General features: G+C 41.1%; 1 protein-coding gene across 1 annotated transcript; it reads right to left on the reverse strand.

Annotated features, from left to right (window-relative positions):
• Positions 1-2,304: 2,304 nt before the first annotated feature.
• Positions 2,305-15,168, reverse strand: LOC112103730 (cytidine and dCMP deaminase domain-containing protein 1-like). Its single transcript, XM_029912802.1, has 8 exons — positions 15,125-15,168; positions 14,524-14,613; positions 9,041-9,141; positions 7,655-7,841; positions 6,478-6,906; positions 5,321-5,373; positions 4,015-4,154; positions 2,305-2,362 (listed from the first exon to the last, which is right to left on the reverse strand). The coding sequence occupies exons 2-8, from the start codon at positions 14,531-14,533 to the stop codon at positions 2,305-2,307; spliced, it is 978 nt and encodes a 325-aa protein (XP_029768662.1). The 5' UTR covers positions 14,534-14,613; positions 15,125-15,168.
• Between the last annotated feature and the right edge of the window lie 519 nt (positions 15,169-15,687).

The raw sequence follows: 15,687 nt of genomic DNA on the forward strand, positions 1-15,687 counted from the left end.
TTCTTTGGCACAAGAAAATACTTTGAGTAAAACTCTTTCCTCCTGTGAGGGGATGATACCAGTTCTATTGTTCCTAATCAAAAGAAGGAGTGTACTTCTTCACTCAGTATACTCTTGTGGGAGGAGTCCCTGAAGAGGGAGGGGGAAGGGGAGTTGGGCGAGACCTATAGTGGATGGCGTAGCCCGATGTTATAACCTCTCTGACTCACTTGTTTGTTATAATATGCTGCCAAGCCTATTGGAAATGGGAAAGGCGGTCTTCAGAAGTGGGAAGGTGGGCAAAAGGTTGCAGCTTGCAAACTAGAGGTGCGGGAGGAGTTGAGCCCTCAACTGAACTGTCAAAATTGCTGTTTCGATGATGATGGTGTACCAGCTGAAGGAGGGTGGGAAGCTCCTTTCCGCTGAAATCTGTCTTTTTCTTGTGGGTTTGGTAGTTATGTGAAAACCAGAGAACTGAGCAGGGCACAATCTCTGGGCAGTTTGAGACCTGCTAAATCTCCTCTTGTTTGGAGGGGTGTATACACCCAGAGATCTCAACATGGGCCTGGAGTCCTTCAGCATGTGCAAAGACTCATTTGTAGTTCCTGAGAAAAGTTTCTGACCATCAAATGGGAGATCTTCAACCATATTCTGAGCCTCTTTCAGGAATCCTGACAACAGGTGCCATGATGCCCTGTGCATGACAACTCCTGTGGAGATGGATCTAGCAGCAGTGTCTGTGGCATCCAAGGATGGTTGGAGAGAGGTTCTGAGTAATAACTGACACTCCTTAATGATGGCCTGGAAATGTTCTCTATGCTCCTGTGGAAGATGTTCAATAAAGGATGTGAACTTGTAATTCGTGTAGTCATACTTGGCTATGATCGCCTGATAACTTGTGATCCAAAATTGGAGGGTTGCGGATCATTACGCCTTCTGTCCAAAAAGGTTTAACCTTTTATGGCCCTTGTCATGAGGAGTAGATCTGGAATAATGCTGTCTACTCTGCTCACTTACAGCATCCACCATCAGGAAAGAGGGTTGGGATAGGAAAAAAAAAATTCTGAGTCCCTGGGGGGAAGATAATATTTCTTATCCACCCACTTACAAGTTGATGATTTGGTGGCGGAAGTTTGCTACACAGTCTTTGCTGGATGCAGGAGAGCTTCATTGATGGGTAGCACAACCCAAGTGGGTGTTGCCGACTGCAAAATGTCCAGGAGCTTGTAATGTGAGTCTTTAGCCTCCTCAAGAGATGTCTGGAGGGTGTCTGCCACCCCCGTCACAAGGTCTTGGAACTGACAAAAATCATCGGCTATCGATGGTGTGCAGGCATTACTGCCTCATCCGGAGATGCATACAAAATAGAGGCTTAAGGAACCTCTCAGTCTGCCCTAACTTCCTGTTCCTCAAAGGTCTCCTTACGCTGGGGATTTGATGCCGAAGACTATGTGACCCTAGTTTCCTGGTGCAGTGGAGCTGGAGATCTGGCAAATTGCAGCTAATATGCTGCCCAAGGATCCCAGTATGGCCATTGCGGAGGCCAATACCAGAGAGCGGGTGATACCCAAGACTGAGCCCACCATCTCTAATGTCAAAGCATGGGTTCCTTTAGTGATGTGAAGTGGAACCCCACACTGATAAGAAGGCGAATGATTGAACGTCTCGTTCATCCTCCTCATTGTCCTCCAAAGGGGGGGGGCAGTAGAAAAGGGTGCAGAATCCTGCAGTACCAGGAAGCACCAGTAATGCAGAGATTGGGGGCTCAGTACCAAGAGTTGTTTGGTATCCATAAGCAATGGGGACTCCAATTCATCAAACACTTGCAAGTCCCTGGAGTAATGGCATTCCTGTAGTACTGAGTGGGTTAGCACACAGTTGACTAGGGCAGTATCATTGGTTTGGAGCCCACAGGTGTCAGGGCTGAGGTATGTGCTTCGATGTTGTCAGTACCAATGTGGAAAGGCACCATTGGTAAGTCTGAAATAGATGGTCCCAATCTGGAGGCAGATTGTAGAGGGGTCCTGCCAGTGCCACGTTTCTCCAAAGTGCTCCACAATCTGATACCGGAAGAAATCTTTAGCCTCCATGGGACCGAGTCGAGAGGCTGAAGCCTCCGACACTGTAAACCTAGCAGGAGATTGGGACTTCTTGAGAGCTGCTCCTTGTGGTGAGAGACTGAGTGCCTCTTGTTCAGACCCTTCCTTGAGTCCTCTGAGCTCCTCCCCTTCTTAGACAAGACCTTAGCCGAAGTCGAAGGAGCACTGGATCTGTCTGGAGATAAATGTATGGGGAGGGAGTCTCCTGACCTGACTTGGAAGCAGGTCACAGGGAGTGCTCCATCAGCAGCAGCTTCAGTTTGATCTCCTGATTCTTCCGAGCTCTAGATTTTAGAACCAGGCAAAAGTTACACTTTTGGGAGATGTCAGTTCTGGGCGCCAAATTTCAGAAAAGATGTGGACAAATTGGGGAAAGTCCAGAGAAGAGCAACAAAAATGATTAAAAGTCTAGAAAACATGACCTACAAAGGAAGATTGAAAAAATTGGGTTTGTTTAGTCTGGAGAAAAGAAGACTGAGAGGGGACAGGATAACAGTTTACAAGTACATTAAAAAGGCTGTTACAAGGAGGAGGGAGAAAAATTGTTCTCCTTAACCTCTGAGGATAGGACAAGAAGAAATGGGCTTAAATTGCAGCAAGAGCAGTTTAGGTTGGACATGAGGAAAAACTTCCTAACTATCAGGGTGGTTAAGGACTGGAATAAATTGCCTAGGAAGGTTGTGGAATCTCCATCATGGGAGATTTTTAAAAGCAGGTTAGACAAATGGGTGTCAGGGATGGTCTAGATAATACTTAGCCCTGCAATGAGTGCAGGGGACGGGACTAGATGACCTCTTGAGGTCCCTTCCAGTCCTACGATTCTATGTCTATGGTGTTAGAATCTCCTAAGCAACAGATACCCGTACAGTGGCTGTCGCTGATCTTGATAGCCTCCTGATGAGAGAGGAAGCGTTTGAAACACTAAAGTAACTAAATAACAACTACAAAACACACTGAGACACACATGAGGCAGACACGCTAGAGCTCCTTCTCAGGCCAAGGTGGTAGAGAAGGAACTGAGGGTGGTTCACCTGCGATATACCTTTGAAGCATGGCATGAGGTTGTATAGAGCGTACACATGGGCTGAACGGACACTGCTAATGGAAAATCTCCTATCAAGGGCAGGAGTGGCACATGCACACCTGAAGTGGAACACCTATAGGGAAACTACTCAAAGAAGTGTCTGTTTTGAAGGGCAGGAAAGTTCTGTAATTCTAGTGTATCTGAACCTCAGCTAGTCTTAATCTGCTCCAAACACAGCTGCTTGCCTATTGCTAAGGCAGTGGCAATGCCAGCCAAAGCATCTTCTCTCCTTCTTCTCCAGTACCAAAGTTAAGTACCTGCACAAGGAACAGTGCCATTTGCTTGTTGCTAGGCAATGGAAGCAGAGCATTTTCATCCCAAAATGGCCAATCTCTGCTATCAACAAAGTAGATAGTAGCAGTGCTGCACTCATCAGCTCCCCACACATACAGATGTAAATAACTCACCAGCCACTACCATTGCCACCAGCATCCTCAAGGCAACCCACCTCCCACTATTGTTGCTGTCCTAAGGATCAGCTGATGCTGTTAGGTAAATCTTTCAAAAGGTGCTTGGAGCTTCATGTTGTGGGGAGGAGGTAGGCATGTTGGGTAACTATTCCTGAAGAGTGGAACAGTGAGGTTTTATGGTGAAAATTTTGTGAAAAAGCCTTTGTTAAAATTTTGATAGCATATTACTGTGCTCAGAGGTGTAGAATATTAGTAGTCCTAGCGGGAGATAAATTACTGGGCAGACACCAGGTGAGGTGGTCAAAGGTGCATGCTGAATGCAATTTATATCATGGCTCCACAATTAATCACATGGATATTACAACTGCATTGATAAGGAATTTATGTAAAACCACAGAATTACTTCTAAACAAATAAATAAAATAATAATAATAATAATAACCTGAAAAGTAGAGCATTTGCTTCAGCATGGATAAGGACTGGTCCTTTTGCTGTTCCTGACTCTTTTTTGATGTTTCTACCTGCACAAGGCAGGTTTGCAAATATTGCACCAATAGGGTATCCATTATAACCTGCCCCAAACTAAGAAAAAAAATTAGTAGAACCTAACAGAGCTGTAAGATAACAAGAATGACTAAGAAAAATAAGACACATATCACTGTAGTTTAAATAAAGATAAATACAATACATGACATTTCCCTTTTTTAGACACACACACAATGTCCATGTTTGAGAAAAGTTTGTAATATACAATAGTTACATTACTTTTACTTTTCAGGGATTTTTCTACTCACATACTCAGTCACTGCCTACTATCAAGACCAATTATTTCTTACATATATACATCAGTCTGAGAGCCCTATCATGAATGTAATATACACTATTTTGTATATTTTAATGTACTGCTTCCCAAAGTTTTGAGGCAATTTTTCCAATTTACCAGACTAAAATATCTCAACTGCACCAGCAGATAACCTTCTCACCCTCACTATCCCATTCAAAACCACTAGCTACTACGCATACTTTTTTCCTGTATCCAGTGACCTCAAAATTCCTCCACCATCATAATATCTTTCCCTCCTTACCTTAATAATATAGTTATGGCCAGCTTCTTTGCTGGGCCATGGTGAATCACTTGTCTGGATTTCAATGTAAAATTTTATCATTATTGTTACTGTGCTTATAGTTAAGTGATTAGGAGCTAGCCTTCTGAGGGAAAGGAGGCTGGAAGTGAAATCCAGAATATCAGAGGAGGGAGGTGCCAGGAATTGTTAGCTGCAATTACACAAAAAGAAGGTGTGTTTCTTTAAATGAACTGTAAGTGATGTTCTAAAAACTTTAGGTGTTTTAATAAGTATTTTTAAGTTTTCAAAGAGGTGAGAAAGGTACAAGGCCAGATTCTGATTCAGTTACCTTGATGTAAAATGAAGTCTAGTGTAACTAAGATTAGATTAAAATCTCGTCTCCAAGGCCCAATGATAGGGTATGCATTATCGTTGTGTTACAGAAGTGGTTGAGAGTGCAGCCAAAAAGCCCTGTGCTCCTATGGGGTATTATACCTTATACATTTTACTAAGGGCTAAATACTGAAGGCATTATCTAGTTGTAAGGTAGATACATTAATGGAGCAATGACCAGGCAGGTAACAGTGGCAAAAGCTGGAAGTACCAGTACTAGTCTACTTATTAGCTAATGCACTGGAGAGAGTGAACATTAAAGGAATTGCATGAAGCATTTGCCATACTTACAAAATATCCATTCTGACTGTATAATATGCAACCCACACCTCGATCTGGATCATCTTTTATAAGAAAAAGAGCATTTTATATCACTTTAGTGGTTAGACTTTAAATATTATATTGTGGTTTAAGGTATCATGCTTTAGAATATTGAAACAGAATGTATAAGTAGATTGATCTGTCTAAACTACACAAGTACCCCTACAGAGATACACTATATTAATACGTTATCTAGATAGCAACATATACACTGTTATTATGGAAAGGCATTATTATAATCAGATACAAAGAAAAGCATATTTCATCACAACACAACAATCCAATGTAAAGTTTTTCCTTGATTAGTAATCTCAAAATATAAACACAATACAAAACCCTGAAAATGGAACATAAAACGTTTTATGTACACATTAATTGGGTATGGTGATGAACTCCAAATGCAAGGCCACTTACATACATAGTTTTACCATAAACAGACAATTTTATACACTTTTCCTGGTAAACTACAAATGCAAAAGAAGAACGAGCAATTATAAGTACTTTACTAAAAAATGTGTCAGTTGATAAATATATTAACTGATCGTTTTCATTTGACATTATCACAAGAAAATATTCAGAGGCCAAAATCATGAAAATAAAATATATCTAAATATAAACATTCACACATACACCAATCCAGGGAGTCAGAATTATGTGATGAAATATGCACTTCTTTGTTCTTGATACAAAACTTTTGTTTATGTTTATTAGGTGGACATTGTAAGATTTACTTATCATTTCCTTGCTTTTAATTGCTTAGGTTTTATAAATGATATTAGATAAGGACATGGTTGTCACTTAGTAAACTTCATTGTTTTTAAACAAAGCTTTTTGGGTTTGAAATATGATAGTGTGATTCAAAATAACTTGTTGCAATTTCACTTGCACTGATTTGAGTTTAAATCTATTTTGACTCAAATGTAGTACTGGATATGATTTCAATAAACATATCTACTTATTTAAATGAAAAAAATATTTATTTAGATCCTGAGTGAGGAAAGCATACCAATTCCTTTGTTATCAACATGAGTTATGAAATATTTGGCTTAGCTCTAGCTAAATTTATTAGGAAAATATACCTGGTTTTCATATTTGTTTGCTATTTTTTCTATTTTCAGTATACTTACCAGATCTTGCTGCTAAAAGATAACAAAGCTGCAATGCATGTGTATGCATTTTTTCCACATCAATCTTTTCTTTTTTTTCAAATTTTCCATGGGGACAATGCAGTAAACAATCAAGGCAACACAATGAATTCTTCATCTGCTCTGCACATATCCTTATATGGCCTTGCATATTAAGCAATGAACTATTTTTTTCCATGTCTTTAGGGACAGCCTCAGCATAATGGGAACTGCATTCTGTGCACTTGTATATTTTGATTCTAGATGAAATCTTAAATACAGTGTCAGAGTCTGTGATTGGTAGAAAAACACTGCTACTTATATTACTTCTGAGAAACATTTGGTCAACTTGCTTGAGATCTTCCTCAACTGCTGAATCTTCCCCTTTTAGTTCTGGAGACATTGGCCAGTAATAGACTGAAGAAACTGATCCTAAAGATGAAAATTTAGACTGATTTACAATACAATTCAACCAGACAGGATCATTAATGCCTACATTTCTTGATAACAATGGTTGGCCTAATTCTCTGTTGCAGTGCAGCCAGTGTGTGCAACACCGTTGGTGCATTCTAGTGTCAAAAATGTAATTGTCCACAGAAAATATCCCCACCCCAGTACAGAGGGCTCCCTGGATGCTGTAGAATCACTGTAACAGCTACTATCACACCCCTCATGCCTGAGGCCAGTAAAGAGAGCATGGTTCAGAAAAGGAGCCAGGGCTAGGTTAGCCCTACACCCAGCTGCTCTAACTTTTGCTAGGGGCTGGCCTGGTGCCCAGCCAGCCCAGCAGTCAGAGGGCATAAAAGCAAGCTTTGCACCACCAACTTGAGCTGCAGCATGTGGTCCTTGAGAACAGGGGAGCCGAAAACTGAGAGTTATATATTTTTGGACCTGCTTCGTAAGTGGATCCTGACACAAGCTCACATTACATTACATGACATGAGAACTACAGTTTATGACCCTAGCCCGCAAATCCTTCCCAGGCAAGTAGTTTCACTGATTTCAAAGGGACTACTTACATGAATAAAGGACTACTAGTGAGAGTCAGGATTTGCAGGACTGAGCTCCATATGATAACATGATTTTTTCAAACCGGATATTCAGTATTGGCTTATTTCTGACCTCCTTACTCATAAAAAGCTCCCACTGACTTCAATGGATTGGTCAGTTTATTATTTACCTTGAATGAGAAATGTAGTACAGGTGGAGCAGGGTTTCCTGGACAAATACACAGTGCAGTTACTCAAAGAACAGGGAACGTTCAGCATGACATGTTGCACAGCATGTAAGTTTTCTCTGGAGCAGCTCATTGCTACCACTTTGTGTATTTTGTCTGACTCACACACAACAATCCCAGTTTTATTGAACTGAAAGAAAACAATGTGACTTACTATTTGTCTGCACATTTTATTTTACGAACACCTATGTTTTAAAAAGCAGCTTCAATGTATTACAGATTTGGCTACATTGATTTTAAGTACATTGATTCTTCGTCCTAATAACCTTTGGCTCTTAATTTGTCTTTCTGCTTTATCAGTCCTATGAATATTTATTTACTTGTTCATTATTCTTATTAATTCACTATCTTTATATGCGTATGATGTTTCTGAATGGACCCAATCAGTCTCCCTTTGAAGTCACTGGTGAAACTCCAAGTGACTTCAAGCAAGCAAGATCAACCCATAGTTTTCTAAAACACCCTCAAGTGAAATTTATGAGCAAGAAAAAGGAAGCATGACTTTGTGAGGGGTCTAAATCATTTCTGTCAGGATCTTTTGTCAGCATTACATTAGCTGTGATGGATACAGTAAGGCAGAGAGACATCAGTGCTACTGATTAGATTGCAAGTTTTTTGGATGAGAAACTATGTCCATGTCCTAATCCTTCTGGGTGGCTTTGGATTCAAATAATAGATAATATTATCTGACAAAGCTTTCTTATGAAGTTAGCGTTTAAATTAAGCTCAAACAAATTCACTCTTAAAGGTAAAATTCTAGTCTTCTCTGTGGAGGCAGTAACTGGAATAATCTACCCTAGGGGGTTTCACATGTTATTCAATTATCTTAAAGAACAGTAGCATACTAGTTAATCTGGCCCATTATGCACAGGAAGGATGGAAAGTGATCAATAACAACAATAATATTTAACACATAAAATGTTTTACATTTTAAAATCTCTATACAGTATGAATTAATCTCCAAAGCCCCCCTGGGAAGTAGGCAAGTAAGCATTACTATCCCCAATTAACAGATAGGAAAACTAAAACAGAAGACTTGTATACACTAGCCTTTTTCCAGAAATCTCCCACCGTCATACTACCTACCATCAGGTACGTTAAGAATTATGGTATATTGATATGATATAGTGGCTGTGAATGATCACATCTCAGCTGTTATCTAATCAGGGAACTGAGCTCTTTATGTAACTATTCATCTGCTTACTGACTGAAAACTAAACAGTATTGATTACTGTTGGTACCTATTAATTGATATTATCAGTGATTTTAAGGGTTCATCCCCTTTTATTGGAAAGAAACATCTCTTCACAGTGACATCTCATTACATACCTTTTCAGATGGGCTAACACACATTGGAGAATTCTCCATATGAAGGGCTAGAAACATGCACAAGTCTTTTTTATTTCCTAAACGTGTGGCAATCTTGTAACCTACATAGTTTCAAAGAAAGAAAAGGACATATTCAATAGACATATTCAAAAAGAGCCTCAATCCATGTTGTTAAAAACAGTCAACTGTTGTAATGCAGGTAATTTACTGAGCATCTATCATGTAAAAAAACCACTTTGGGTGAAAACTTGGCACCACTGAAGTAAATGGGGTTAAGATTTAACCCTTGGGCACCTTCTAACTATAAGGACAGTTAAGCTCTGGAACAGGCTTCTGTGATGCTGGCAGACCAGGTGCCAGCTCTTGCCAAGGCCCCTAGACATCACTGAACACTGACAAATGCATAGCTGGAAACCATTCTGGCTCACCTGTGTGTTAGCATTGTTACAACAGATGTTAAGTTTATAAGAATGTGTTTAGTGGAATGCTTGTGAGTTGCTGCGTGCATTAATCTCACTTGTAGTATGTGTATCCCTTGTTATAAGGTAATATCAAAATGTTTGCTTTGTACTACGAAAGTGTTTGCTATGAAACTGAACCCCCCTTCCCCGCCCCAGACAGGAGAGAAGAATTACCAAGTGTGAAATACTAGTTTACCATAAGAGGTATCATTTCCTCCCCAACAAAACAAGGCCTATCGACACCAGACAAACCACTGTGGAACACCAGTGGATGAATGACTTTGTTGATTGCTTCCCCCACACCCATGAAGTGGATACATGCACAAACCCTCCTCCCATCACAGCTTGAATGCTGGGGGAAGGGAATAAAAATCCCTGTTAAGGAAAAATTGTTATGACTATGCTGCTTGCAATTTGGAGAGGGCAATAATTCTAATAAACAAGGGATTCCCCCAGCTGCTTAGCTTGGGTTAGTCCTAAAGGACATATTGAGCTTGTGCATTACAGTAGCTACTATTATCTTTTGAAACCTAAGACAGTAACTCATTTGTGTATGTATATTTACCTGCTTTAACCTTGTAGACCAGCGTTTCTCAAACTGGGGTCCACGGACCCCTGGGAGGTCCCCGAGGGTACAGGCGGTCCGCAGGCCCTGATGATCAACTCCTTCCTCTTCCTCCCTCAACTCCTCCTCCTCCCTCCCAGTGCCTCCTGCATGCTAAAAGTCCGGTGGCGCAGCGGGGCTAAGGCAGGCTTCCTACCTGTCCTGGCCCTGCACTGCTCCCGGAAGCAGCCAGCATGTCCCTGGGGTGGAGGAGGAGGAGGGGGTCTCCGTGCACTGCCCCCACCCCAAGCACCGACTCCACAGCTCCCATTGGCCGGGAACTACGGCCAATGGAAACTGTGGGGGCAGAGCCTGCGGGCAGGGTCAGCATGCGGAGACCCCCTGGCCCCCCGCTTAGGAACCGCTGCCAGACGGATGTGCAGGTCGCTTTCGGGGCCGCTCGAGGTAAGCGCTGCCTATCCGGAATCTGCACCCTGCACCCATTCCCATACCCAAACTCCCTCCCAGACCCCACACTCTGCACCCCCTCCCACACCCTGCACTCCCTCCCAGAACCCACACCCTGCACTCCCTCCCACACCCAAACTCCCTCCCAGAACCCACACCCCCTCCTGCAACCAAACTCACTCTCAGAGCCCAGAGCCCACACCCAAACTCCCTCCCAGAGCCTGCACCCCTCACTCCCTCCTGCACCCCTCACTCCCTCCCTCCCACATTCCCTCTATGATGTTATCAGATTAAAATATGACCATGTAGATCATTGTTGCTACCACTGTTATATAATTGCAACAAATATTGTACAAAGGTTGTCAAGCAAGGTGTCTATGAAAAGGTTATGATTTGCTGAATATGATTATGCTATTTGTATGCATGTATCATTTTTGTATTTAAAGTTATGAGTATTGGCTCTCTACCTGGATTTCAAATATGTTTGCTCCTGTGGCAACGCCCACAAGGTATTTACCCTGCACATCTTGAAGGGATTATTCAAGTTAAGTGGCCCATTAAAGGAACACTTAGCTCACAATGGAAGACGTCTATTTACTCTTAATAGAATTTCCTGCTATGACTAAGTGAAATCATGCATGGACATGTGACTTGCACACGTGACTCCAAATTCCATCTTTTACCTGTAATTTTCCACTAGCTGTCCTGAGGGCTTTGTTTGAAACAATGGATTTCCCTCCACATGGCAGAAGCTATAAAAGGTGCTGGAAACTTCTCATTTTTGCCTCTTTCCTGCTCAAACCTCTGGACTATGAACTTATATTAATGGGAGCATTCTAACCAAGAGACTGAGGCCCTTCCAATGATTTGAAGCAACCAGAGACTTAACAGCCCACAGTTTATTCCATCACTGCTACAAGCCTGAATCAAGGGACTTTGCAATTGCTGTATGTATTTGATTCCTTTAACCAATTTTAACTCTCACCTTTCTTTCTTTTTATAAATAAACCTTTAGATTTTAGATACTAAAGGATTGGCAACAATATGATTATTGGGTAATATCTGAGTGATATATTGACCTGGGTGCGTGACTGGTCCTTTGGGATCAGAAGAACACTTCGTTTGATGAAACTGGTTTTAAAGAACCACTCATCTTTAAGTCTAGTGTCTGGGTATTGAATCCAGGACTGGAATGCCTAAGGAAACTGCTTTTCTGACTTCTCGTTAGCCAGTGTGGTGAAACAGAAGTTTACTTGTGTTGCTGGTTTGGTATAGCTTATGGGAGAATAACCACCAATTTTGGGATGTATCTGCCCTATTTCTCAACAGTTTGTCCTGAATTTGGTATTCTCAGTTGTGATCCACGAAGGCATGCTAACACCCTCCCATACCCAAACTCCCTCCCAGAGCCCGCACCTTGTACACCCACTGCACCCAAGCTCCCTCCCAGAGCCCTCACCTCCTCCTGCACCCCAACCTCCAGCCTGCCTCAGCCTGATGAAAGTGAATGAGAGTGGGGGAGAGCCAGCGATGGAGGGAGGGGGTATGGAGTGAGCATGGGGCGGGGCCTCAGAGAAGGGGGCAGGGCAAGGGCTGAGCGGGGTGAGGGCTTGGGGGTCCCCAAAAATTTTTAAATCAAAATGGGGGTCCTCAGGTTGCTAAAGTTTGAGAACCGCTGTTGTAGATAACTCTCTTATTTCTTTTTGTAGTTAATAAATCTTTAGTTAGTTTATTACAGGATTAGCTACAAGCCTTGCCTTTGGTGAGAAATCTAGGTGTAACTGACCTGGGGTAAGTGACTGGTCCTTTGGAACTGAGAGTAACCTGAATTTTGTTGTGCTTTCTGGTGTATGGGACCATCTATCACAAAGGCAGGCTTGCCTGGGTGGAGAGATAGACCAGAGTGCCCAAGGGGACTGTCTGTGACTCCATGTTATCATAGAATCATAGAGTTATAAGGGACCACAAGGGTCATCTAGTCCAGTGGCTCTCAACTTTTCCAAACTACTGGACCCCTTTCAGGATTTTGATTTGTCTTGCGTACCCCAAGTTTCACCTCACTTAAAAACTACTTGCCTTACAAAATCAAACATAAAAATACAAAGGTGTCACAGCTCACTATTACTGAAAAATTGCTTACTTTCTTATTTTTACCATATAATTATAAAATTAATTGGAATATAAATATTGTACTTACATTTCAATGTATAGTATATAGAGCAGTATAAACAAATCATTGTCTGTATGAAATTTTACTTTGTGCTGACTTCGCTAGCCCTTTTTATGTAGCCTATTGTAAAACTAGGCAAATATCTAGACGAGTTGATGTGCCCTCTGGAATACCTCTGCGTATCCCAGGGGTACACGTATCCTTGGTTGAGAACCACTGATCTAATCTAACCATGTTAGTGTTATTATAGTGCTTGTGGAGTTCACACTTGTTACTTGGTTTGTAAAATCTAAGTATAGAACATACAACCAATTTGAGGATTGTAGCCCTGCTTCTTGACAGTCTGCCCTGAGGTTGGCACCCATGTTGATGAGCCACTCCGGGTAGCCTGACAATTTCTAAGGAAGGTTGTGTAATCCACCATTGGAGGTTTTTAAGAACAAGTTGGACAAACTCCTTTCACGGATGGTCTAGGTTTATTTGGTCCTGCGTCAGCACAGGGAGCAGGACTTGCTGACCCTTCCAGCTTTTTTGTTTTGTTTTGGAGTTTTTTTGGTTTTACACAGATGTATGCAAAAAACAAACACACAGCAAAAACAAAGCCCCCAGCTTTCTTCACTACTCACCAACCAGCCTACACATTGGATGAGACGGGGTCTTACAGAAAAAATAACGGGCCAGATCCTCAACTGATGTTAATTGGCATAACTCCACTGCCTTCAAGGATCTGCCCCAGGATATCATTGCATATGTTAAGACTGTATCATACATCTTTGTATGAAAAAGGAAAGAGTTACGGTCGTGACAACCTCAGCTTTGGTATTTGCTGAATTCTGAGCACTTCACATTACAACCTTTATATTATTTGTAACAATTTTTCTATGGAATTTCTTATATTTACCAAAACATCAATAATCCATCATGTGGGACAATTTGCTAGACATAGAATGCTCTGTTCTGCACAAGATTGATACTCACTCCACTGCATCAGTTTTACCCATTTAACTTTATAGACCAGAATGTAGTTACACTGGATAAGACCAGTAGTAATGGAGTAGGTCTTGGAATCAGGTCCAAGATGTGCAGCCTTGCCTCTGTTGAGGCCCAGCCACAACACTGTTGAAGTCTTTCAGATGACTTCAACAGATGTTGGATTGGGCCTTAAGTAAGTGCAATTCTGAGTACTGAGGTACACACACCAGATATAATAAAGAATTTTAGAAAAATAATTATTAGTGATTTAATGTTGTTCACACTGGAGCAAGTGGTTGAAAATTATTTTCTATTCCACCCACTTTTTCCTTTAAATTACACTGGAAATTGATTCTTACAAATATTCCACATCTTTCATCAAACTTATCAATGGTACCTACCACTTTGTTCGTTAACTGCATAGTTCTCAGGCCTGGTGGACTATCTTTTGTTTACCATATTTTACCTATTGTAAGACCCCATATTGTATACATTGCTTTATAAATAGTAAGGCACCAGTCTTCTTCTAAGAACCATGTAGGCCTGTGACCTGTGGGTCCCTTCCCATGATGCTGTACATCCCTACTATTATTTTCTCTATAGCCACCATCCACAAGTGGGCAGAAAGAAGAAGTTGTGATCCTGATCTATGATTGGAGCCCCTAGGTGCTACCACAATACAAACAAGCAATAAATAAATAATAATAGACCTGGGCTGCCACAAATTTCCTGCATGTCCATAAGCAGCTGGGATCTGCACATCAGATCTACCAGAAAGAGCCCAATTGTCAAACGTGTAAATATTTTTAACTGGGTACCAGTTTCTTCTATTAGTCACCTCAAAATGTAAGACAAAAGAAATACAAACCCCGTTCCATGTCTGATTGTAAAGAGTCTCTTCCTTTGGAAAATATTTAAGAATTTCTTCTTTCCTTCCTCTTTCTTTCATCTGATATCACTGTGGTAAAGAAAGGTTATATCATTACATCCAGAATCAAAATCATATATATATGAAAAAATATAATTTCATTGTGCTTACAAATGTATTTTAAAACCGTATAATAAACCCTTTTCCTCCATATGAATGAAAGGTACATGAACAGGAAATTTTGATATGTAATATCACAGCCTCATACTGTTTGCCAGCAAAGTAAACCTTCATAAAAAAAAGAGAATTGAGCCCTTCTTTGTAATTAGATTAATTCAAACATACTATCTAGTTATTTGCAGGAGAACAATAACATTAATATTTCAACTTCTCACAGAGTACTAGAGTCACATTCAGTAAATATTGCACCATCATTTTGGTGTGTCCTCTCCATTTTCTTCTGTGTTATTAAGTCCAATTTCTACTTTTCTTTTAAGGAATTGTTTACTATTGGTGACTGAAAGAAACTGTACTTTGTGTATTCTAAACACCTAAATAAAAAGCCATTTAATATCACAGAGTAAATGTATGCTTTTCTTACCTGTTTCTCTGTTACCAAGACCATTTGCTTCACAGAGATTTAAAAGGCTTTTAAAGAGCAGAAGTGAAACTAAAAAGCTACTTTCAGTTCATTTGTCTGTCGTGATCACAAGCTATTTCCTGTTGATGTTGTAATAGCTCAATCCTGTTTCATATTGCTGTGTGTACTATTTAAAATACACAGTGTTTATTAAACAAGATTAATTCTCTGAAATAATGGAAATTGACCAGACTAGTGCAGGGTATGAAGATCAGCTCCAAAAATGCCCTTTGAAATGATGAACCAGAGGGCGCTTTATTTTGTACTTTGCCCATCTCTAGCAAAAAAAATATGTCCCCCCTTTTTAATGTTAATTTGCAAGTGAATAGCTCCTGGCTTCTGATTATGGAGTGATGTATTGGAAAGCAGGAGCAGCGAATTGTACGGGCCCGTGGTGCCCAGGCTCCAGCAAATTCAGGGCCCGGGGGACCCGGCTCCACCAATGTTCGGGGCCAGGTCTCTCCCCCGGCCCTGCCTGCCGTCCCCGCCCGCCTCCCCTGGGCATCCCTGCCTGCCCTGGGCAG

This window comes from Terrapene carolina, unplaced genomic scaffold, assembly GCF_002925995.2.
Source record: "Terrapene carolina triunguis isolate 2854851 unplaced genomic scaffold, T_m_triunguis-2.0 Scaffold247, whole genome shotgun sequence".
Lineage (NCBI taxonomy): Eukaryota > Metazoa > Chordata > Testudines > Emydidae > Terrapene > Terrapene triunguis.

What these genes read in the sequence shown, in the direction of transcription:
- LOC112103730 (XM_029912802.1), bottom strand. An exon ending in TACTACATTTCTCATTCAAG is followed by an intron (nt 6,907 to 7,654) that starts GTAAATAATAAA and finishes TTTCATCTTTAG; the next exon opens with GATCAGTTTCTTCAGTCTAT. An exon ending in ACAGTCAGAATGGATATTTT is followed by an intron (nt 4,155 to 5,320) that starts GTAAGTATGGCA and finishes TTTTTTTCTTAG; the next exon opens with TTTGGGGCAGGTTATAATGG.